This window comes from Cervus canadensis, chromosome 5 (assembly GCF_019320065.1).
Source record: "Cervus canadensis isolate Bull #8, Minnesota chromosome 5, ASM1932006v1, whole genome shotgun sequence".
NCBI lineage: Eukaryota > Metazoa > Chordata > Mammalia > Artiodactyla > Cervidae > Cervus > Cervus canadensis.
This window is the reverse complement of record NC_057390.1, coordinates 94,120,150-94,146,338: the sequence shown is the minus strand read 5'-3', so window position 1 is coordinate 94,146,338 and position 26,189 is coordinate 94,120,150. Positions and strand designations below refer to the sequence as shown.

Below are 26,189 nucleotides of genomic sequence, written 5' to 3'. Positions count from 1 at the left end.
TAAGATCAAGCATTAACCTTTTATTCTCATAATTTTTTTTTCTTATTTTCCATAAAAATGAGAAAGGCCAATTTTGTTTACTCTGTCGTGCGGACCTCTTTAAGGAGTCACCAGATCTATTAAGGGACCTCTTAGGTTTGTGACCCATAGAAATCTCCTCTTAGTCACAAGATACAAATACACAAACCACATATTGACATGAGTTTTCCCATGTACAGCTGTCTTCAGTTGCTTTATTATTGCCCCTCTGCAACAAAACGGTGATGGTGGGTGCTGGAGTGACATCAGGAACGCCAGAAGGAGGAAGTCAAGAAGCCCTTGGGGACAGGAATCTCCCTGTGCTGCAGACATTTCTGGTCAGGCAAAGACAAAGAAAACCAAATGATTCTCTGATAACACTGCTTCCAACACTTGATAGTTGAAGAAGGATGTGGTACATAATACATAGTAGAATATTAGCCATTAAAAAGAACAAAATAAAAAAAAATAAAATAAAAATAAAAAGAACAAAATCATGCCATTTACAGCTACATGAATGGATCTAGAGATTGTCATACTGACGGAAGTAAGTCAGACGAAGATAATCATATATTACTAATACGTGGAATCTAAAAAAATGTTGCAAATGAACTGATTACAAAACGGAAATCAGAGTCACAGATACAGAAAACTGTGGTTACCAAGGGGGAAAGGGGAGAGGGATAAATTGGGAGATTGGGACTGACATATACACACTGCTGCTGCTGCTTCTGCTGCTGCATCGCTTCAGTCGCGTCCGACTCCGTGCGACCCCAGAGACGGCAGCCCGCCAGGCTCCCCGTCCCTGGGATTCTCCAGGCAAGAACACTGGAGTGGGTTGCCAGTTCCTTCTCCAATGTATGAAAGTGAAAAGGGAAAGTGAAGTCACTCAGTTGTGTCTGATTCGCAGCAACCCCATGGACTGCAGCCTACCAGCCTCCTCCATCCATGGGATTTTCCAGGCAAGAGTACTGGAGTGGGGTGCCACTGCCTTCTCCCATACACACTACTATATATGAAACAGATAATAAGAACCTTCTATATAGCACATGGAACTCTACTCAATACTGTGTAATGACCTATATGGGAAAAGAATCTAAAAAAGAGTGGATATATGTATATGTATAACTGATTCATTCTGCTATGCAACAGAAACCAACACAACATTATAAATTAACTACACTCCAGTAAAAATTAGTTTAAAAGGAAAGGCTGTGTATAAGACTTCTACTTCTGCATCAACTGTAGTGGAGGACAAAGGTCAGGTTATCCTTATGTCTGTCCCATCCTCATCTCCACAACCTGGCCTCACCGTCCACTACTGCTATTTCTCCAACTGAGCTACTGGAAACTTGAAGTCAACGGGCTGTCTTGGTAGATGTACCACAGAGTTCTCAATGATTTGTCAGAATTCACTTCTTAAACTTTTTTGGCACATGGAAAAAGGAAAGGAGTCTAACTCAAAGTACAGTCTGTTCTCATGAAGAAAAGTGACCAGTTCCTTAGATCTGAGACTGAGAAAAGAACCTTGGACAAAATGCAAAAAAAAGTATCAGTGAGCTAAGATTCACTAAATATATTTTACATCTTTTTTATTCTGCACAGGCAGTACGGACAATGACACACAGGAAAATAATGAAATGGCACCCTTAAGGTGAAGAGGGAATGATGTACAAAAAGTAAGGGGGGGGTGGGTGCGTTTCCTGGTAGCCTAGAGGTTAGGACTCCATGCTGTCATTGCCGAGGATCTGGGTTCAATCCCTGGTCAGGGAATGAAGATCCTACAAACCACACGGCATGGCCAAAAAAAAGTAGGGTTCAGAAAAATCAAGGTTAAGAGACTGTAGTCAGTCTGGAGGGGAGGCCCAAGACTTGTCAGACACAGACACTGGAGGCTGACAACAGTTTCGGATATGCTGGTCTAAGGGCACCTTACCTCCAAGAACTGCTTGAGGCGTATGAAGGAACCCATCTGCCCTGAGCTTGTGATGGCTTCAATCCTACAAGGAGAGAAAGAAGACAGTACCTGTGGTTCACACATATCTTTTGGAGAGGGGTTAGGGACCTGCTGATCTGGAGGAAGTGGCAGAACGCAAGATTCCCAGAGATATCTTCTAGACTTAGGATGCTGTCACTCTACTAAATGGTCTCAGCACTTTATTTCAGACAAGAGGGTAAAGGAGAAGAGAGCACTATTCCTTCCCAAGGTCTCTGTCATCAGCTGAGATGGGTGTTGCCAATGCCTTTCTCCCTTCAGTGAGTTGAGAGGGATGAGAAAGGGCCTTGAAGTTGAATCCCTCAAAAGAGTCAAGCAAACTGGCTGATCAATCAGATTCACCAACTGATTTACTGAGGGGGTTAGACTCCTTGGCTTCCTTCATGACTGCATGTTGTCACCATCCCAGATTATCTGGGGGAGTCTGAAAAACAAGAGAGTTTTAAATGGGATCTGAATCCAAGATCTTCCTAATTCTTTTTTTGATGTCTCACTCAACACAAGTGCTTCTGATTGAGTCAGAAACAATATCTGAACTTCCTTGGTGGTATAATGGATAAGAGTCTGCCTGCCACTGTAGGGGACAGGGGTTTGATCCCTGATCTGGAAAGATTCCACATGCTGCAGAGCAGCTAAGCTCACGCCCTTAGAGCCTGTGCTCCACAACAAAAGTAGCCATCTCCGCGAGAAACCTGCACACCACAATAAAGGAGAGACCCCGCTCAGAACAACTAGAGAAGGCCTGAGCACAGCAACAAAGACTCAGTGCAGCCAAATAAATAAATAAAATAAATTTTTTAAAAAAAGAAACAGCATGTGACAGCAGCCATGGGCATCTGATTTCATGAGTTTTCACCTACCAAATTCTCTGGTGTCTACTCAACAAGTCTAATACCTGGGGAAGTAGTCCTCTTTGATGAGAAGTATCATCTTCCAGAACTGGACCTGGTACTGCTTCATGAGGGCATTCCCACACACCTAGAGGGGAAGGTGCGCACCATCAGAGCAGGGAATGAAAATGGACACTCAGTCATAAAGGATAATCAGCCCTTTGCCTCTCATTCCTATCAAGAATTTCAGCCACAATGCCATTCAGCCAGCTAAGCAAGGGAATTAAAATCCAACTTTCTTCTGAAGCATTTTCACATATGGCAATACCTCCATTTAACCAGACCGCCAGGTAGCCAGGTGTTTCAGAGGTCGTGACTCAAACTTAATTTACTATTGATTTTAAAGGAACAGCATTACTTCCCAACCTTGGTAATCAGGGTAGAAGGAATACCACGTGTTTTCAATGACTCAGGATCAATGTTCATTTACTATGACTGCAGGAGCTGTCAGGTGAGTAGAAACTGTTGGCATTATGGGCCAAGTGGTCTCAGATTTGTTACGGCATGTGCTCCAAGCATTTATTCTTTAAGAACTGTCTCCTTTTCACAGAAACCTTTACTCTTACCCTATAGTGGGGGCCCCTTATAGGCAGATAGGACTGTACACAGCCTTCTAGATGAGACAGGTACCTGACCTAAGCTGGTTAATCTTATTTTCTCTCCTGTCTATTAGCAGTCCCACTGATGGGACACTAGTTCCACTACACTGGGTGACCACACTGAGGCTGAGGGATACAGCCCAGGAGCATCTTCTCCACTGTGTACCGAGAAGCAGAGAAAGTTGGCCTACAGAGCAAGTAGGAGGCAACCCGCAGGAAGAGCAAACATGAAAAGACCATGCGGTCCCAGAGAGAGGCTGCCTTGGTCCCTGGGGACATTCCAGTTCCTGGTTCCAGGCCCTGATGAGGTTCAACTGTGCATACTACCCTCCATTCTCTGAGTGAGTCACTTCTATATCCCTAAAGCAAATTCCTTTTCACTTGTACTGGGATGTAGTTTTCTGTTCTTTATAATGACAAGACATCCACACAGAGAAGGAAAGTACACTGGGAAGAAAAGTCAAAAGCTAGCTTTCTCTCGGGGCTTGGGAAAAAACTTCTAACACTGGCCCCTAATGGTGTTCACTGTTAGCCTCTATTTGTCTATTCATCATGTCACGCAGCGGCCCACTGGTGCTCTCCCGTGTGGTGACTGTACTACATACCTCTAAGAAGTCAAAGAGGAGGGTAGCCGTCACATCTGACAGGGGCTCCATGTTTAAGATCTGTGCCAACCAGCGCCAACCATGATTTAAGCCATGAGGGTGAGTCTGCGAGCAGAGAGGCTTGGTCAGGATTTAATCTCATTTTATTAAGAGGTCTAAATTGCCAGCGTTATCACCCAGTCATTACCAAGGGAACATGAACCCCCTGATCACCTAACCTAAGCACATGCCACAGGGCAGAAACAACAGAGGCCGAACAAATTCTGTTTTTAAATATTGCAACACACTGGGACCCACACATTCTTTATTGGATTCCTTCAACACACAGCTGTCAGCCTCAGTTTCAGGAATTCTAGTTACTCTTATAAACAGTTCTTTATTATTGACATTTTATTAATTATTCCTGGTACCTGCAGCACAACACCTGGGACACAGCAGGTGCACAGTAACAAGTTCCTAGACTCAATCAGCTTATATTCTTTTCTCTTTGGGTTTCCAAGTCCACTAACTTCTCCATCTCTCTAATCTCCATTCCTTGCAAAATGAACTAGGCAGGCAGGTCAAAGCCCTGGCCCTCTGCTGTGGCTCTGACAAGTGTGTATCATTACAACTTGCTAAGCCTCCGTCTGCCCCTTTGTGAAGTAACATATGTAACCTTGGTATGTAATTGGTCTCTAGGGCACCAATTAGTCTCTGAACAAATGACTCTGATGATCCAAAAGTTTCCTAATAATCAATACCCACTTCTCTAAAGAATACCTACGAAGCAGCGCTATTCTTTAACTTATCACATGATGGGACTGTTCTCTGAAAGGTCAGTATTTCCTTCAGGTAAGATATAATAATATGGACCCTGGTCCAACTGCTCATTATCCATAGTAACCCTTCTCTGCTACCTCTTGTCGGTTTCCATATGGCCACCGGAGCTGGATGATGGCAGCATAGAGACGGATCATCCCAGACATGCGCTTTAGAAAGTTGTCCTGCTGCTCTACTTTGGAATCCTTTACTTGGTAGCCAAGCATCCTATGTGGTAAGAAAAAATTCAATGTGATAGAGTCAAAGTGAGGGTGACCAATCCATTACTATTTATGGCTAAAATTAACAACATACCATTACATTTAGCATTATTACTAATACATTATTACACATGACTACATTGGTAAATGTAATTTTGCTTACAAAACACTCACATCCATTATCAAATCTGCAACATATAAACCTTGAGAGGTAAATTCCCAGAAGGTAATGAATATTATTATCCCCATTTACAAACAATGAAAAAAAATCTTTAAAGAGGTGAAAAAACTCCCCATTTTTGAAAATCTATTAATAGTCAAAACAAGGGTAAAATTCTAAGACCTCTGGATTCTAAATCCAGAATTCTTTCCGCTGTACTATATTGATTATTGATACCTAAATCCACAAATCCTAAAAGCCACCCATGAAAGACATGTATTTGCATGAAAGACACTGTATTCTCTGACAGAATGTTCAAGGTACATAAGCGATGCTCTGAGGAGGGGAAATGAATCTCAATTCTCTCGCTCTCTCTTCCGCTCATCACCTGGGGACAGTAAGGAGAACACCACTTCACCTCTGATAGTCTTCCAAAGCCATTCCCTCTTTGAATGCGGGGTAGAAAGGAACAGAGTAAGGACACTTCTTGTGCAGGTGAGCCAGGATGAGGTCCCCTACTCTGGGGTGGAGCTCCCAGATCCCGGATGCCACAACCGCAATGGGGAACGCTGCTTCGTGATGGGAGGCCACTTCCTCCTCCCCTTGTTTCTGGGAGCACAGAGAGGGGGAGATTGTAAGTTAATACTTGAGAAAGGCTTAAAGGTTAGGCACCAGCCTCTTCCCATATCTTTGGCAATAAGGCTTCTCACCACAAATTTCTCTGCCAGTTTGTACTGGACAAAGTCTAGGCCCTGTGGGTTAAGTGTGACAGACACGGAGCGCCCGCCAGACTGAACAGGTTTTCCAGAAAGTAAGCTGTGGATCTTGTCAAAGATTTCCTTCAGCTTCGAGCCTGGGTATGACAGAGATAGAGTCTGTGATAAGATACAACTGCAGTCAATCTATTTTTTTCATCACTGCAATAACAAAGCCTCTGTATAAACCCAGCCCTACAGAAGTTCAGAGCCTAAAGCCAAAATACAGATGCAGAAAAATATATGACAATCAAATGCATGTTGTGGAGGATGCGAAAGTACACAGGGTGTGGTATTATTTTGAAGGAATTTATCATTGGTAGAATGAATTAATTCTGAAACTGACACATCAGAGAGATGAATAGTATAGAAATAGGTGTTAAATTGTTCCAGATGCGATGGGTGTGGCTGATGTCCCTAAAGGAGTCACTTGTAACTCCAGGGAAAACCTTCTAAAGAATCTCCAATTCACAGTGGCTTCCCCTCCTTCTCTTGGACCCACCTTCCTCCACAGAAGCTATTATTACATTCACATTATAGACCCTGTGTGCCCCACCTTCCACACTGGCTAGTTAGATCAGGACGAGTTAAGCTGAGCTAATCAGCCAGCTGACTGAGTCAGTTCCCTGAAGTGGCCAGTCCTGTGCTGTCCCTGTCACGTGGACCAAAGAACAGCCGTCTACAGGAGAATGAAGGTGGGCAGAGGGAAGCCTAAGAGAAGAGAGAAAAGGGTCATAACATTTTTGGCTCCCGAGATCCAGCTCCACTCCTGCCATAGGAAACTGATTTATCTTTAGGACAAACCCCTTACTCTACCTATTTCTCCTTCCTTTCCTTTTTTTTGGCTTAAGCAGATCTTAATTAGTTTCCATTATTTAAAATCAATGTTTGAATGAATACAGCATCTCCAATTTACCTGCCAAGTTCCTAATACCCTGTGCCAAGTTCATAATCATTTTAAGAAATGTTTTAAAAATCTCAGAAATATCCTCCCCAGACCACTGATTCAGTTTCATTGAAAAAACAGGTAAGAGGGGTGGCACATTTCTTAGGAATTAAGAAAAAAAGGAAGAAACCAAGAGTTAAATAATGTCATAGAAATTTCAAGGCCAATAATCCCCTGAAAACAGAAGCAGAGACTCTAACCTGATACATTAAAATATGTATGTTTCCATACAAATTTACTCAGCTCACATTCCTGCCAACCCATAACCCAACTATATCTTTATTGAAGGTTTCAGAGGGCCCCACTGGCCAAATCCCCATCCAGCCCCTCTCCCTGAGCCCCTCCAATTAGGAAAATCAGATCCCAGCCCAGTGTCTGACATGGCCTCCCACCTCCCGTATGCCACAATGGCACCATATCTGTCTTTAAATTCTGCTCCACATTTAACTACTCATGGACATGCACCTCTAAAGAGGCAGGAATTAGGTCACCTCTTTCTCAGTCATTCCACACTTCCTCAGCACTAACTCTGCAGAATGTCTGTGTCTGACCAGGCTGTAAGCTCTCATAGAGCTTACGATAATGATGGGAACACAGGGACACAGCTATGAAACAGATGGGAAAGTCAAGAACAGCAAAACTAGAGCCTAATCAGGTACAGACAATGAACTAGAGGAGGCAGTCATGGGGATGACTCTCGGGTTCAGTTAAGGTGACTGAGTAGATAAGGTGCTGGTACTGGTTACTGAGAGCAAACAGGAAAAACGGTAGCCAAGAGGAGGACGATGAGAGGTCAGCTTGGAACATGCTAAACCTGAGGAAGCTGAGATATATCTAGGCAGAGCTGCCCTTCGGGTAGCTGGAGCAAGGTAACCTGAAGCTCAGAAGAAAGGAATGACCCAGAGACTGAGCTGGGTGTCATGTGTGCAGAGGTGAAGTCTGAAGCCAGGGGGGTCTCAGAATGAGAACTGCAGGGTGAAAGCATCCCCAGGACACACCTACCACCAAGGTGGAGGCAGGAGACTGAGGAACCCACAAAAGAGAAAGAGAGGGGGGAGGAGGAGAAGCTGGAAATTAATGTTGCCTCAGAAGCCAGAGGACTAGAAGTGATAGAGAAGGGAATAATAAACAGGGCCAAAGGGTAACATGAAGATTAGAAAAGACTAAGAAAACACAAAATCAAAAGAAACAGGTTTTAGAATGTGAGTGACAAGCATGTTTAAAGGGAAAGGACCTTGTAAAGAAAGTTATTTTGTAAAAAACAGAAGAGCTGTCTCTTGAGGGGGATAGGAGGGGATGATAAGTTTCCCGAGGCTCATTCAGGGCCAAGGCGGAAGGGGAAGTGTGGGCCGGAAGGGTACTGCATTCTTTGAAACAGGATGGTTTCAAAGCAGGTAAATAGAGCTGTGTTCTACTGCAGTGGGTGGGTTGGGGGGTTGAGGGGTGAACCTGAGGATCTTACACCTGAGGTCTCAGTTTTCCAGATAGAGGAGGAGGCAGGGGTGGTCAACTGAGGGGTAAAGACCAAGGACAAACCTGAGGAGACCAGGGAAGGTGTGGGACAACTGTCTGGTCAACCTTTCCCCTCACTGCCATGGCTATTAAAGGAAATGGCATTTTCAGTTCTAGAAAGTGATACATATTTATTTATTTAGACCTTGCTTTGTTCCAGAAGGAATTCCAGGCAGCAAAGTGATATGTAAGTTCAGTCACAGAGCCTCTCAAAGGCAGGAAGGGCAACTTCCCACACTTTCTGGGTAACAAGTTAATCAAGGGAACCCGGGTGGAGGTTACGTCAGAGCAGCTTCCCAGCTGCACAAGCTCCCCAGCCACTTGGCAGCACAGTCTATACTGTGGAGGCTTCCACATCTGAGCTCTGTGAAAATGAACCTCTGTTTCTAAAGAAGAGGGGTCTCCGTGTGGTTCTTCCTCTCTAAATCTCAGGCTCTGGAGAAAAAAGGTAGGCAATCTCAGCGTTCTCATGTATTAACAAGCAGGTTTCGAGTCTGGAAAAGCTAACATTGTAGGACAAAAACAAAGAATGCAAGTTACATCCTAGGCTCCCTAAGGGGTGCTTTCCGCAGTAACTTCCAATCGTAGCTAAGAGTCTTCCTAAATAATTTACTACTAATACATAACTTATTTAAAAAGAAAAAAGAGTCAACAAACACATAATGATTACCTTCTACATGCAGAGAGTAAACCAGCCAAGGCACATAGCTTATACACCTGATCCAACAGTCAACATTTGCTCAGACATAATCTATTTATAGGAACCTTACAGACAAGTGGATTTGGAATCTCAATAAACACTGGTACAATGAGGTGAAGGGCCACATTCTTAACTCTCTGACCAACCTGCAATGGTAGAGATCTGGCTCACTGGGATCGTGGCAGCCTTCTGGAGGTCCATCTTGATCTTTTTGGCCTGCCAGAGGAAAGCAGCGAGAAGGCCAACAGCGTTTTGAAGAGCTGAGTACATGCCATTAGGATTAGGGATGTGATGTGACAGGCGAGCTACATTTCTTGGGGACATGAGGCTGTGGGGGGGCGCCATCAGGCCCAGAGAATGCCCAACTCCTGTCCCTCCTACCTGACTGTCTTTGCTGTTGCTCAGGCCCTCAAAGGCCAGCACGCACCGACCGGAGGCCTCCTGCAGCTGCTGGTACCACTGCATTGTACTGTCTTGCACCTTCACCTGGAGGTCTGAGGAATGAAAGAAAGATACTTCCATAAAAGGAGAATTTATTGAACACTTAATATGAGCTAGGTACTATTCTAATCAACTTAAGTAGAATTGATTGAACATTTAATATGAGTCAGGTACTGTTCTAATTACATATGTGTTAACTGCTTTCACTGTCATAATAAGCCTATAAGGTGCATTCTATCATTGTCGTTTTATAGATAAGGAAACAGGCATGGAAAGGTTAGGTAATTCGGCAAAGATACAACGCCAGGAAATAGAAAAACTAGATTCCCACGGATCTGACTCCAAAAGCAGTGTTCTCAACCATTATGCTATATCGATTCCCTCGTGTTTAAACATATATTCTGTACACACTTATTTAAAATACTCAATAAAATAAAATAAAATACTCAGTAACAGCAATATGTGGAATAATATATCTACTAGGATTATGGAGAATTTCAAGTCCTCATGGCAAGTGTTGGAATCTGAAGCCAGGCTCCACATCAATCAAAACTGAATGGAAATCATTAAAAGTACCGAATCTTACATTATGTAAAAGTTCTGATAAATTGTCCTGTAGCTTAATATAGTATTCAAAACATGTTCTCGCTTCTTTTCACATTCTGAATTACACATCATGTTAAAGGACCATTTCCACACCAAGACCCACCTTCGTTCGGTTTCGCCCCTGGGCCCTGGTTGGGAACGGGTGACTCTTTGTGGGCCTCCGGCCTCTGCTGCATCTGTGACTCTTGCCGCTTTATCCGGGCTTCCTCTTCATCCCGCCTCCTCTTCTCCTCACAGGCCCTGGAGATCTCCTGATGCAAGTTTGAGAGGAGGTCGCGCATCTCCCGTAGCGCTCCCTCAGCCGCAGCTTGGTCCTCTACTGTGGGAAAGCCGTTCTGTCACGGTGACAGAGGCAGAGCTCAGTGGTTATTTCCTGAGCACCTGAGGTGCTGAATCATACCTCACACAAGTCCATGTATTTCTAAACTGGAATTGTGCCAAGGGAGTACCCACGGTCAGCATGTTGATACCTGCTGCTTTCCTGTTCTCTTAAAGGTAATACTGATTTACCATCACATTCACAGTACTGAAGGGTAGATCTTTCAATGCTCTCACCAACACTGGGAACCAGCCTGTGTTTTCTACTACCTTTTCCCACTAATAAGTGATAAGGCTTCGTGAAGAAACACCCAATTTTAGGTCTGGAGAAGAAAATGTTCAAGATGAAGTAGAAAACAGCTTGCTTGCTTTCTGCTGCAACAACTACAACTGTCCCATGTCCAAGGGATAGAGAAGCCAATGTGAAGGTGTTCCCATTACACAATTTGAATAACAAACTATAATAGATGACATATTATACATCAATTATATAAAGTTCATATGTTCTTAATGATAGTAAAAAAAAAAAAACCTCAAGTCACTGTGGGAAAATGCTAGGAAAGCAACTCTATACTCTGAAAACTGATCAAAGGAAAGACTCAAATATTTATCCTTCCTTTCCTATATAGACTGTACTTAAGATAGTTTATGGGGAAATTTTCTTTGTAGTAGAATTCTAGCTAAAAAATATGGAAAAATGATAGAAAAACTTAAAATTTACCATCTCTAATGAAATAACCATCCTGGAATGTGAAGTCAAGTGTGCCTTAGGAAGCATCACTATGAACAAAGCTAGTGGAGGTAATGGAATTCCAGTTGAGCTATTTCAAATCCTGTAAGATGATGCTGTGAAAGTGCTGCACTCAATATGCCAGCTATGTATTTGTCATGATTATAGTAATTATGCTTTCAAAATATCATGTTAACTGAAAAAAGCAATATACATTTCTGTAAGGTTTTAATTTTTATCATAAACATGGCAGGTGTCCAGTATATATTAATGAACTAAAGTGTTCGGCAATTAGACGAAACAAATATTTTTTTAACCTAAGGTAAGAAACTCTCTATCAGGACTTCCCTGCTGGCCCAGTGGTTAAGACTGAGCTCCCAATACAGGGGGCCCAGGTGCAATCCCTGGTCAGGGAACTAGATCCCACATGCTGTAACTAAGACCTGGTGCAGCCAAATAAATGAATATATATTAAAAAAAAAAAAAGAAAAGAAACTCTCTATCTATAGAAGGCCAATTAGGGTGGGGAATCTCACACACACACTCTGTCAGAGAAAAAATAAATGCTAACAGTGGTTATCTCCAGGTAAGAGGATGACAAGTGATAATAAGAACGTAATATTTTAAAATCACAAAACCATTTTGCTTTTAAGGCTCTTCATTTCAAAGACAGGAGACAGTGTGTTCCTGAAGCCCCCTCACCTCAGAAGTGGCCCGGATGATCCCTGAAACAAGACCGCAGAGCTGGTTGCCTCGGGTCCGGAAGGCAGACAGGTCGACCTGCAGCAGGGCCCTGTGCTGGTCGGAGGAGTCCAGCTGCTGGCTGAGGTGCAGCACCTCCTCCTGCAGGGCGTAGAGGCTGCGCAGGCGGGCCTGGCCTTCTTCCTTCCGGAGCCGCTCCTGCTCCTCTTGCTTCAAGCGCTGCTGCTCCGCTTCCCGCAGCTTCAGGTTGAGGATCTACAGAAAGGGCTGTCAAATTAAGGGGCTCCTGGGACTTCTCCTTCTACATGCCTCCAGTCCCACGCAGACTGCCTATTCTCACAGATAGGCCCCAAGTCAGCCACAGCGCGGCATGACAGGGGCTGGGTCCTCTACGACTGCCAGACAGTGAACACCCACAAGGGTTCTCCCGGGCGCTGACCTTTGCTCTGTGACGATGCTCGGCTTTCAGCTTCTCTTGCTGCCCCAGGGCTTCTCTGGAGCTGAAAGAAAAATGGAGGGAGGAAGAGTCAGGGATGCTTCCTAAAATAGTTCTGCCTCTCCTAAAAGCTTCCTCTCTTTGATTTGCATTGGTCATCTTTCCAAGGTTGGTCCTTTTTCTAGGTTATAAGCTTCTCTGGCTATTTTATTTTGGTACGTAAGGACTCAGATTCTTCCCTCTGGGTTTTATGTTGGGAAAGAGCTCTGGTTGACCACGCCGACATTCCCCTTGTAATTCAGGGAGACTCACCTCTTCTCCATTACTTCCCGTAAGTCCTGGAATTCTTTATGATGCTTCAGTTCCTTTCGTTCATCAAACCGCTTAAGCTGTTCAGATGCCATCTCAGAAAGGGCCCGCACCTTCTTCTCCTGCTCCTCCTGCCACTGCCTCAAGCCCTCCTGCAAAGGATCAGCACCTGCTCTCTGGAGCTCCATTATACCCTGCTTGTCTACCCCTGTGAGATGTCCTCCCATCAGGCCTCAACCCCATCGAAGATACTCCGGGGCATGGAATCATCTTCCTACTTCTCAAAATCTTTGCTTGAGTCACCTGTCCCCTTTGGGTCGATCTTTAAATTCAGCTGTTGTGGAAAGCCTTCCCAACTTGCCCCACACTGTTCCTGTCACTCCAGCCTAAGCTAAGAATGGACAGGATTTTACCAATATATTATCAAATAGCCCTGCACTTTTAAGTTTCCATCCTGTGCATTCTTTTTTTTTTTTTTTTTGGCCATGCCCTGTGGCTTGTGGGATCTTAGCTCTCCCACCAGGGATCAAACCTTGGTTCTCGGCAATGAAAGCAAGGTGTCCTAACAACTGGACTGCCAGGGAATTTCCATCCTGTGTATTCTGATGAGGGCTTCAGGGTCATCTAAAGAAATTCTTATTCTATTATGCTATTCCTATCTCACTTCTTTCTGTAAGTTATTATCTCTGCCTAGATTCTTTTCCTCCATCTTCACTTAGGAACATCCCTTTCTTATACATCTAAAGGTACCAGGTATTTCATTTATTATTCACAAGAGTACTCACATTTGACTTTTAAGGGCAATTAGATATTTTAACTATCAAAATTTAAAGTGTACATATCCTCTGACACTTGTTCCATTTTAGGAACTTGTCCTGAGGAAATACTTGCCTATGTGTGCAATGATATATGCATAAGGATGTTCATTACAGCCCTGTTGATAATGGCAATGAATTTGAAACAATTTAAATCAACAGGGAAGTAAATATAGGAAGTCATACTAGAAAATACTCTGCAGTCTTTAAAGAGAATGACATGCTATATATATATACTGACATGGAGATATATCAAAACATACTGTTAAAAGATACTAAGCTATTCTATTCTGAAACTTATTTTGCAACATGAGGGAGATTATCAGCAGTGAAAAACTTTCTACTTAGGTCTGGAAGACAGAAAGTCCATGGACAAGTGATGACTGACAGAGCAGAGCTGAGAAAACCTGAATACACAAACACCCTCTGTCTCTCTTTCTAACCATTTCTCACCATCTCCACTGCTACATCCTTGAATCTAAGCAACCATCATCCTTTTTCATCCAGTGTCAAAGTGACGGCTTCAATAAGTGTTGTTCTCTCTTACTCAGACTATAATAGCCTTCTAACTATATTTCACTCATTTCTCTTGCTTACTTCTGCCTCTCCCTCCAACAAATAAACTCTATGAGGACATGGATTGTGTGTCCTTTGTTCAATGTTTTATCTAGACCTAGAACAGAAGTGCTCAATAAGTATTTGGTGATTCCATGAATAAACAGATGAGGGTAGATGCTAGAATTTCACTTTATAAACTCACCTACTCTGTAAAAATTTTTACAAAAGCATGTATTGTTTTTCTAATAAAAAAAGTAAAGTCACCTGAAAGTATCAAAACACTGTTAATCGGCTATACCCTAGTACAAAATAGATATTAAAAAAAAAGAAAATAAAGTTAAATAAACATTAAAATAGTGTTATTCTTTTCTCAAGAGGCTGTTAAGGTCCATCTTCTCAGTATAACTTTATCTGACAATGCAGATCATCTTCAAATTTTGGAAAAGTAAATGGAAACCAGGAAAGTCTCAGTAATCTTCCTAAGTTCAAGGTAAAATAGAAGAGCTAGGACCTGAAACCAGTTTTGACTTCAGAGAGTTTACTCGTGACTGTTACATTGTAACTATCTCCCTAACAGAAATGAAGCCACTAGCAGGTAGGGCAGGATGATCAGCATATGGCAGACATTCCTAGTCCCTGAGGAATTGCATGTGAATGTGGCTCCTGAGGGTCAATGTCAAGCCTGCCTTACTTCATGGGTTACTTACTGCTCCTTTCATTCTGTGCACCAGCTCATACATTCGGATGCAGCCTTCCACTTTCATCCCCCGGGGGGACTGAAGTACCATAGGTTCTGTATGTGGAGACTCATGTTTGTCCTGTATAGACGGAAGACAGAAAAATTAAGCTTTTAAGATGGTCAAGTTGGTATTATTCTGTCTGAACAAAAGCCACATCCTTGCTTACAATCAGCAACCAATAACAACAAAACAATTTAAGTTAGAACCAGGGTGCTTTTCATTATATTGACCTTACTCTAATTGTTCTCCTTAGCAAATTAAGTGGGTGTTTTTGCTTTGGACAGTTTTTTGTGTTATTTTTTTGCTTGTTTCTTTGTTTTGATTTGCGCACCATATTTCCCCCCATTTTTTCTTTTCTAATAAGTGTCCATTTTTGCTGGGGTGGGTTGGATGGAGAAACCCCAGCCCACATCCCCAGTTCATCCATGCCCCCTAGCCTCAGGGGTCAGTAGGCATGAGATCAGCCCAGCAATCAAAGTACTCTATCCCTCTGTACCCAGTGTCTACTTCAGGAATGAGGCTTATGACTTAAGCCAAAGTCTACCTCTGAACTTTTCTTTTATATATATATAATTTTATTTATTTATTTTTAATTGATTGATGACCGCTTTACAAACTTCTGAACTTTTCTGATAGAGCTATTTTGGAGGGCTTTCTCTTCTTCTGGGGACGCTAACCTAAGAAGGTATCTGTCTAAGGCTATCAACAGACATCCTGCCACACAGTCTATCTGAAAGATGAAATCAAGAAGAGTTACACAGAACTGAGAGAAGAGAAGCAAAGCCCCGTGTTTGAGTCACTGGATCAAGTCAGAAATAATATCAAGGAGAGACAAGCAGAAAATAGATCCTCCAGATCTAACTGATTCCATATTCCTAGACTTCCTGGTTGTATGAGCAATTAAATTTCTCCCCTGACCCCTTTGTTTTGTTTAAGCTAGTTTAAACTAGGTTTTCTATTACTTAAATACCAGAAATTCTTAATGATACAATTTGTTATATAAAGCCATCCAAAACTTTACTTAAACCTTAAGAATTATGGAATTTTATACCCGGAGAGGCCCTCAACAATTTAGTCCAGTACCAGATTTACAGACGAAGAAACTGAGGGAAAGAGGGAAGAAACTGTAGGGAACAGTCTGAGGGTACGCCACAATACTGGGAGGATCAGAACTAGAAACTGCTGCCTCTGAGAAACTGCTCACAGAAGCTTCTTTTTTAATCTTGAAATAATTATAATTCACAGAAAGTTTCAAAAAATGTACAGGGAGGCTCATGCACTCTATATTTACCAGTTCCTCAAATAGTAACATCTCTCATAAATACAGTAAAATATCAAAAACAGTAAACTGGTGGTATAAGTCACATAACTTGTTTGGATTTCACCAGTTCTGACAGGAATTCATTTGGGTATGTGTAGTTTTATGCCATTTTATCTCATGTATAACCATGATTATAAAGGGCAGAACTGTTCACCACAGAGATCCCTGGTTCCACATCTTTACATCTCTTACCTGTTCTTCAACTCTATAATGACAGTATTTCAACAACCTTAAATAAATGGAACCACATGGCACATAATCCTTTTTCTTTTGGCTGCTCCACGTAGGATCTTAATCCTCCAACCAGGGATCAAACCTGTGACCCCTGCACTGGAAGCCGTCATCCTAGTTTCAATTTTCATTTCCTTTAATGGCTAATGATTGAACATATTTTCTTTTTTTTTTTGATTGAACATATTTTTGTGTACCTATTTTGTCATCTGTATATTGCCTCAGGTGAAAATGTCTGTTCATATCTTTTGGTCATTTTCTAATTGAAGGTTAGAAAGTTTCTGTTTAACCTTTGAGAGTTTTAAAAATATATTCTAGATATATAAACCTTTGTCAGACATGTGATTTGCAACTATTTTCTTCCAGTCATGAGTTTATTATTATTCTACTGAGAATTTTTTAAAAAATATTTACTTATTTATTTGGCTGTGCAGGGTCTTGCAGCATGCGGGATCTAGTTCCCTGACCAGGGATCAAACCCAGCCCCCCGTACTGTGAGGAGTTTTAGTCACTGGACCATCAGGAAAGTTCCAAGGTTTTTTATTTGATGAGGTCCAATGTATTAATTTTTCCTTTTATGGATTTAGTGTCAAATCTAAAAACCCTTCAACTGGCCCTAAGTTCTGATTATGTTTTTTTCTCCTAAAGTCTCATAGTTTTACATTTTGAGTTAAATTTTATGTAAGTTATGAGGTTTAGGTTGAAGTTCATTTTTGCACCTATGATGTTCAATTGCTAGATTTAAAGCCTAGTATTTTTAAAGATGAGGTGCAAAATATAAACTAAAAAATAAACTTCTTATGCATGGAATCATGCAGTCTTTCATAATATGAATAACCATCTCTGTCCTATATTACTTTTTAGGATTATTATTTACTGTACGATAAATTGTTACTTATTGCGAATAACTCTCACAAAGACATTTCCCCAAAGAAGTTATACAAATGGCTAATAAGAACTTGAAAATACACACAACATCACTAATCATTAGGGAAATGCAAATCAAAACCATAAGGAGATATACTTCTTACCCACTAGGATGGCTACTGTGGGGGGGAAAAAAAAACAACAGTAAATAACAAATATTAGCAAAGGTATGGCGAAACTGAAACCCTTGTGCACTGCTAGTAGGAATATAAAATGGTACAGCTGCTGTGGAAAACAATACGATGGGTCCTCAAAATTTAAACATAGAATGATAATAATAAAAAAAAAGAATTACCACATGATCCATCAATTCCACTTCTGGAACATAACCCAAAGAACTGAAAACAGCTACTCAAACTAACAGATGTACATGCATGTTCATAGCAGTACTAGTCACCAACAGCCAACAGGTGGAAGCAATCCAAATGTTCAGTGACAGATGAATACAGTGAAGTATTATTCAGCTGTAAAAGGAAGGAAATTCTAACACTTGCTACAACATGGATGAACCCCTGAAGACAGTATGCTAAGTGAAATAAACAAGTCACAAAATGACATATACGATTCACTTATATGAAGTATGTAGAACTGTCAAATTCATGATGGTTTTTCGATACTGGGCCTGGGAGGAAATCAGGAGTTTGGGATGATGAAAAAGTTCTGGAGATGGATAGTGGTGATGGTTATACAACACTATGAATGTGCTTAATACCACTGAATTGTGACATTAAAAATGGTTAAATGGTAAATTTTATGTCATGAATATTTTACTAATTAAAAAATACGTTTGCACCCTTTTATCTTTGATGCCTGTTATACAGGCATTTATTTTAAGACAGCTAGAAGATATACTTTAAGATTAAAAAGAGAAAGATCTCTATGCAGAAAGTTTTTCAGAGGAGTATCTTTAAAAGCAATGAAATGGAAAAACATAAATGCTACATAATAAAGGAATAGTTCAATAAATTACAGGATGTTATATATCCTGTAAGCAGATATTTACAAAGGTGGAAATAACATGAACAAATAATTCAAATAGTTTGCTAACAAAGTCAAGTCAGGAAGGCAAATTAGAACACCAAAGTACACATACAATTTAATTATGCCAAGGTATAAGGATGCAGACTTATGAGACTGGAAAGGAGTAACTGTTGACTGAAACGATGAGATCATAAGGAGATTTAACTTCTTCCCCCTTTTTTTTTTTTAAACTTCTTCCTTCTGATGCAACGAAAACATGTTTTCAGTAACCAAAAATTTTCAGTGAGTATGAACAAAAAGGACTTTGTCTTTTGGAACCCAAACATGAAAAATGTAATCTCTACCTTTCTAAAGAGTTGCCTAGTCTTATTCTGCTGACACAAAAACCTTGAGAAAGCAAAATAATGCTGTAATGCATTATTTTAGTTTAGAAGGCTTTTCTTCTTTATATTCTTAGGCCAAATACTACTTCCTATATCTTACTTTGATCCAGAAAGGATTTAATGCAGCTTATAAAGAACATAAACTATAACAAGCACAAATTAAAAGTCAGAAAACATATTAATAAGAATGAGGCAGATATATAGAGACACAGATAGAAAACGAATCATCTGTAAGATATATTGTCAAGTGGAAAAACAGAAACCAATGAAAACAAACAAGATACACAACAGTATATTCTAGCAACTTTGTTTAAAAAGAAAGAAACAAACAGAACTGAAGAAAAAGCAGCACACATGGGAAGCTCTCCGACCACCCAGCCGTTAAGACTCTGCACTCCTGATGGAGGGGCAAGTGTTTGATCCATGGTCAGAAAACTAAGATCCCACAGGCCACACGGTGTGGTCAATAGATTAATTTTAACAACATAATTACTAAAAAGAAAATACATATGTTCTTGTATATCTGTACTTATACAAGCAAACTCTGGAAACAGGAAGAAAGAGAAGAGCAAAGCACAGCAGAGCATCAGTAACAATTTGTTTTTAAGTGGGAGAACTATCTCATCCTCTGTCTGCCCCCTTCTCTTCTTGCCCTCAATGGAGGTGACAGAGGATGAAATGGTTAGATGGCAGCGTTAACTCAATGGACGTGAGTTTGACCAAACTCCAGGAGATAGTGGAGGACAGGGAAGCCTGGTGTGCTACAGTTCATGGGATTGCCGAGCTGGACACAAGTCAGCGACTGAACAACAATAACAACAAGTAGGAGAAAGGAAGGCAGGAACAAAATCAAACCAAAAAGGTACAAACTCATTTGGAACCAATGACAAAGTATGTAAATCTAAGAGCAAGTATAAAATTTACTCTCAGTCTTCCAGCAGGAAACAACAGAAAGGGAGACCTTAAGAGTTAAACAAATGTAATGCTTACGAGAAAAAACAATCCAACTCCTCAAGAAATTAACTACTATTCTTAGTACTAAGAGAGGAATTTCCCTCTCTGGGTCTTCATAAAAAGATGTGGCAAACACTGTTCCTACAAATAGCTACATGAAGAAGAAGCAATCATTACTTTCTCAGAGTAAAGTCACTGTAGTATGACAATGATATTATAAGTAGACACTTCAACTCTGCAGCCACCATTGTCTTCTGTCCTAAGCTGAGTGAAAACCTTACCTTGGTTCCATTTGATGTTGCTGAGGAGACAGGTGAGAAGGCAGGGTTTCTGAGAGGAGATCTGGGAACAGATGAAGGTTGGTCGAGGGCTGAAGTAGATACAGAGGATGCTGACGTCTCAGAGGGAGGTGCGTTCTTTTGTATGTGAGGCAGGACATGATCTACTACCCATCCAGAGTAAGAAGACAGCTTGGGAAGAGACATACATTCTTGCAAAACATCCTAGAAGACAAGAAAAAAGTTAAGTCCAACTTGCATGTCAACTGATCTAAGCAACCAAAAAATAATTTTGTCCTTATAATCCACTATATGCTTTATTGAAAACCTAGAAGTCCTAATAAACATTAATATATACCTACATACCAAGACCCAAAGTAACTGTATTAACAATCAGAGATGAAAAGAAAGTACAGTAGTTTCTTGATAATGATCTTGACTACTATCTTTTTAGAGTATCAGACTAAACAATCCTAACTGCAGAAAAAGGAACAATTCACAAAGATGGTCATTAAAGTAGACCTGAAAGCAATCTAAAACACTGGAATGGAAAAGAACACATGAGTAATTTTGAAGTAAACTTAGTCAGCAAAAACAAGACCAGAAGCTGACTGTGGCTCAGATCATGAACTCCTTACTGCCAAATTCAGACTTAAACTGAAGAGAGTAGGGAAAACCAATAGACCATTCAAGTATGACCTAAGTCAAATCCTTTATGACTATACAGTGGAAGTGAGAAATAGATTTAAGGGACTAGATCTGATAGACAGAGAGCCTGATGAACTATGGATGGAGGTTCATGACATTGTACAGGAGACAGGGATCAAGACCATCCCCATGGAAAAGAAATGCAAAAAGGCAAAATGGTTGTCTGAGGAGGTCTTACAAATAGCTGTGAAAAGAAGAGAAGCGAAAAGCAAAGGAGAAAAGGAAAGATATTCCCATTTGAATGCAGAGTTCCAAAGGAGAGATAAGAAAAGCAAGGAGAGATAAGAAAGCCTTCCTCAGCGATCAATGCAAAGAAATAGAGGAAAACAACAGAATGGGAAAGACTAGAGGTCTCTTCAAGAGAATTAGAGATACCAAGGAAACATTTCATGCAAAGATGGGCACAATAAAGGACAGAAATGGTATGGACCTAACAGAAGCAGAAGATATTAAGAAGAGGTGGCAAGAATACACAGAAGAACTGTACAAAAAAGATCTCCATGACCCAGATAATCACATGGTGTGATCACTCACCTAGAGCCAGACATCCTGGAATGTGAAGTCAAGTGGGCCTTAGAAAGCATCACTAAAACAAAGCTAGTGGAGGTGATGGAATTCCAGTTGAGCTATTTCAAATCCTGAAAGATGATGCTGTGAAAGTGCTGCACTCAATATGCCAGCAAATTTGGAAAACTCAGCAGCGGCCACAGGACTGGAAGAGGTCAGTTTTCATTCCAATCCCTAAGAAAGGCAATCCCAAAGAATGCTCAAACTACCATAAAATTGCACTCATCTCACACGCTAGTAAAGTAATGCTCAAAATTCTCCAAGCCAGGCTTCAGCAATACGTGAACTGTGAACTTCCAGATGTTCAAGCTGGTTTTAGAAAAGGCAGAGGGAAAAAAAAAAAGAAAAGGCAGAGGAACCAGAGATCAAATTGCCAATATCTGCTGGACCATCGAAAAAGCAAGAGAGTTCCAGAAAAACATTTATTTCTGCTTTACTGACTACGCCAAAGCCTTTGATTGGATCGAATAAACTGTGGAAAATTCTGAAAGAGATGGGAATACCAGACCACCTGACCTGCCTCTTGAGAGACCTGTATGCAGTTCAGGAAGCAACAGTTAGAACTGGACATGGAACAGACTGGTTCCAAATAGGAAAAGGAGTACATCAAGGCTGTATATTCTCACCCTGCTTATTTAACTTATATGCAGAGTACATCATGAGAAACGCTGGACTGGAAGAAGCACAAGCTGGAATTAAGATTGCCGGGAGAAATATTAATAACCTCAGATATGCAGATGACACCACCCTTATGGCAGCAAGTGAAAGTGAAGTCGCTCAGTCGTGTCCAACTCTTTGGGACCCCGTGGACTGTAGCCCACCAGGCTCCTCCGTTCATGGGATTCTCCAGGCAAGAATACTGGAGTGGGTTGCCATTTCCTTCTCCAAGCAGAAAGTGAAGAGGAACTAAAAAGCCTCTTGATGAAAGTGAAAGAGGAGAGTGAAAAAGTTGGCTTAAAGCGTAACATTCAGAAAACTAAGATCATGGCATCTGGTCCCATCACCTCATGGGAAACAGACGGGGAGACAGTGGAAACAGTGTCAGACTTTATTTTGGGGGGCTCCAAAATCACTGCAGATGGTGACTGCAGCCATGAAATTAAAAGACGTTTACTCCTTGGAAGGAAAGCTATGACCAACCTAGATAGCATATTAAAAAGCAGAGACATTACTTTGCCAACAAAGGTCCGTCTGGTCAAGGCTATGGTTTTTCCAGTGGTCATGTATGGATGTGAGAGTTGGACTATGAAGAAAGCTGAGCGCCAAAGAATTGATGCTTTTGAACTGTGGTGTTGGAGAAGACTCTTGAGAGTCTGTTGGACTGCAAGGAGATCCAACCAGTTCATCCTAAAGGAGATCAGTCCTGGGTGTTCACTGGAAGGGCTGATGCTGAAACTCTAGTACTTTGGCCACCTCATGCAAAGAGTTGACTCACTGGAAAAGACCCTGATGCCGGGAGGGATTGGGGGCAGGAGGAGAAGGGGACAACAGAGGATGAGATGGCTGGATGGCATCACTGACTCGATGGGCACGAGTTTGAGTAAACTCTGGGAGTTGGTGATAGACAGGGAGGCCTGGCGTGCTGTGATTCATGGGGTCACAAAGAGTCGGACATGACTGAGCGACTGAACTGACTGATGGCACATACACTCAGTGAATATTAGTTATTTAAAAGTGCTGACTGAATTCTATATAAGATTCAATTTTTTTCCAGTTTTATTGAAAAACAGACATACGTCCCTATAACTATAAAAGTGTAGGATGTAAACATGACGGTTTGATTTACATAGATTATAAAATGATTATATAGGTTCAGCTAACATCCATCTTATCACATGAGCGCACGCGTGCCACGTCGGTTCAGTTGTGTGCAATTCTTTGTGACCCCATGGACTATAGCCTGGCAGGCTCCTCTGTCCATGGTGTTCTCCAGGCAAGAATACTGGAGTGGGCTGCTGTGTCCTCCAGGAGATCTTCCTGACCCAGGGATCAAACCCGCATCTCTTACATCTCCTGCACTGGCAGGCGGGTTCTTTACCACTAGTGCCACCTGGAAAGCCCATCTTCTCATATAGATAAAATCAAAAGAAAGGAAAAAGGACTCTCAGCATATACTCTCTTAACTTTCTTATATATGGTATAGCTGTGTTAGCTACAGTCATCAAATTGTATCTTACAAATCCTAGTACCTTTCTTTTTGGATGCCATTTCAAAAGGTGTTTTGTTTTTTTTTTTTACTTTACGTTTCTGATATTTCATTGTTAGTGTAAAGAAATGTAACAGGTTTCTCAGTGTTAATCTTATATCCTGCTCGCCTGCTAAATTCATTTATCAGTTCAAGTAGTTCTTGTGTGGAGTCTTTAGGGTTTTTTTACATACAGTAGCATGGCAGCTGTATATAATGACAATTTTACCTCTTCCCTTCCAATTTGGATACCTTTTTATTTTTCTTGACTGACTGCTGTGGCTAAGACTTACAATACCATATTAGACAGAAGTGGTGAGAATGGGCATCCCTGTCTCGTTCCAGATTTTAGTAGGAAGTTTTTCAGCTTTTTACAACTATCAAGTATTGTGCTGGCTTGTGAGTATGTCATAAGTAACTTTTATTATGTTAAGATATGTTCCTTCTATACACACTTTGGTAAGAGTTTTTGTCATGAATGGATGCTGAATTTGAGACAACTTCCTCCTCATTCTTTAAACCAAAATAAATTCCAGAAGCAATGCTTCAAATGTAAAAATAAAACCACACAACACAAAAAACACCATAAACAGAAAAAAATTTTAACTGACAAACTAGAAAAAATATGCAATATGTATCTCATATAAAGTAATATTATAAAAAAATAAAAATAAAAAAAATAAAGTAATATTATTATCCCTAATACATAAAAAACTTATAAAATACTGGCAAAACCCCGACAAGAAAACGTGAAAAATGAGCGTAAGACATATAAACTGGCAATTTAAAAATAAAGATATAAAACTGGCTCTTAATACCATTTGGGCACATCAGAGAAATGGTTGATTAAGGGCGAAGTTACCAATAAACGCTAAGAGTGGAGGTTTGACAAAATACTAATTGGGTACAAAGGGAAAAATGATGAATTTTAAGTGGAAATATCTGGCAGATACCATTGTGATCAACTGATAAATGTTAGCATCACCAGTGCTGGGATGGGCTGAAGCATTTATGTGTTACGGGTTTGAGTTACTGAGAACACCTCATCATTTCTGCGTTATTCCTGCCAAGAATGCATAACCTGAGTCGACAACAAACAGACTCATGATGGAATTCATCCTATAGAATATAAGGTATATATAGTCTTTAAAACTGTCAAAGACAAACAGAGAAATGCTTTATAAGTGCTATATATTTTCGTTTGAAGAGACTTCATACCTGTAGCTAGATTAAGAGCAACTCGGGAAAAGGCTATGCCTTAAATATCTCGACATTCCCCACCTGCGCGGTCTGTTACGGGGCTTAGCACATCTTAGATGCAGCGACCACGCCCCCATTAAGGTTTCCAGGTTTGCCTGATGTCATCTAAAAATTTGGTCAGGGCAAGAGAAGGGCGCGCGATAGAGGATGAGACGGTTGGACGGCATCACTGACTCAATGGACGTGAGTCTGAGCAAGCTCCGGGAGATAGCGAAGGACAGGGAAGCCTGGCGTACTGCAGTTGCCAAGAGTCAGGCACGAGAGAGCGACTTAACAGCCACCACCACCAACCGTTCACCGCTCAATCTGGATCTCCTAACACAAGAGACGCGCAGTAATAAACTGACCCTGAGAGGGAGCCCAGGGCTGCTTTGACAACCAGAGCTGAGGCGCCTAACTTCGGCAGCGGGGAGCAATGAAGACTTCAGAGAAGAGCATCTCTGAAGGGGAGCTCCTGAGAAGCTAGAATAGTGGGGGGAGAGAGAGCAGAAGCTCTAGGACACGGCAACGCACACACAGGAGTCAAGAAGCGGACGCGTGTTGTGACAAAGAACGCAGGGCCTCGGAGGAGGGCTTGCCAAAGGCTAAGGAAGCACAGAGGCCCCTGACGAGCGGCGGGTGGGACCGCCGGCCGCTTAGGGGCCACTGCTCACCTCACCCCGCAGCAGCCAGTCGCGGTCGTAGCAGAGGCGACCTTTGTCGGAGCTGCGCAGAGCCTGCAGAGTCTCCCAGCAGCGACCCTCAGAAGGCATGGCCCGCCCAGCTAGAGATCTTTAGATGCACCGCTTGTGACAAAACAAGTCCTCGAATCAGCCGCCCGGAAGCAGGTTCTACCTTCCGCTTCCGGGACGCACAGGCAGGAGCACAGTTCAACCCCGCCCCCAACGGCTGCGTGGCCCCGCCTCTCGTACCAAGCCCGCCCACCCATGCGCCTGCGCACAGGACTTGGCCTGTGGCTCCTGCTTCCTGCCGTGGCTTCAGACCTGGGGTCTTCAGTTGGGTGGGCCTTATAGGTTACAGAAAAGTGAATAGGTTTGATGAGGTTGTGGACAAGTTGGAATCCTCATACACTACCAGTGGGACTCTAAGATGAGGCAGCTCCTGTGGAAGACAGTGTGGCAGGTCTAGGGGTTGACTGTGCCCTTCCACTGCAGGGGAGGCTTGGGTTCCATCCCAGGTCAGGGCATTAAGCTTCTGCATGCCATCCAACCATCTCATCCTCTCTTGCCCCCTTCTCCTGTCCTCAGTCTTTCCCAGCAACAGGGTCGTTTCCAATGAGATGGCTCTTCGAATCGGGTGGCCAAAGTATTGGAGCTTCAGTTTCAGCATCAGTCTTTCCAAGGAATATTCAGGACTGATTTCCTCTAGGATTAACTGGTTTGATCTCCTTGCAGTCCAAGGGATTCTCAAGAGTCTTCTCCAACACCACAGTTCAAAAGCATTAATTCTTCAGCCCTCAGCTGTCTTTATAGTCCAACTCTCACATCCATACGTGACTACTGGAAAAACCATAGCTTTGACTAGGTGGACCTTTGTCAG

The 26,189-nt window shown here is 41.8% G+C and overlaps 1 protein-coding gene across 2 annotated transcripts; it reads right to left on the bottom strand.

Annotated features, from left to right (window-relative positions):
• Positions 1-25,535, bottom strand: GLE1 (GLE1 RNA export mediator). Of its 2 annotated transcripts, none has more exons than XM_043469732.1 (16): positions 25,304-25,535; positions 19,934-20,155; positions 14,823-14,933; positions 12,746-12,894; positions 12,437-12,497; positions 11,998-12,252; positions 10,351-10,498; positions 9,582-9,694; positions 9,347-9,416; positions 5,998-6,140; positions 5,706-5,896; positions 5,005-5,134; positions 4,109-4,213; positions 2,910-2,992; positions 1,955-2,018; positions 1-353 (listed from the first exon to the last, which is right to left on the bottom strand). In XM_043469732.1, exons 1-16 carry the CDS (start codon positions 25,400-25,402, stop codon positions 285-287), a joined length of 2,013 nt encoding a protein of 670 aa, XP_043325667.1. In that variant the 5' UTR covers positions 25,403-25,535; the 3' UTR covers positions 1-284. The 2 variants fall into 2 exon arrangements, with proteins under 2 accessions (XP_043325667.1, XP_043325665.1); XM_043469730.1 differs by having other exon boundaries at positions 10,351-10,582; positions 25,304-25,534.
• Between the last annotated feature and the right edge of the window lie 654 nt (positions 25,536-26,189).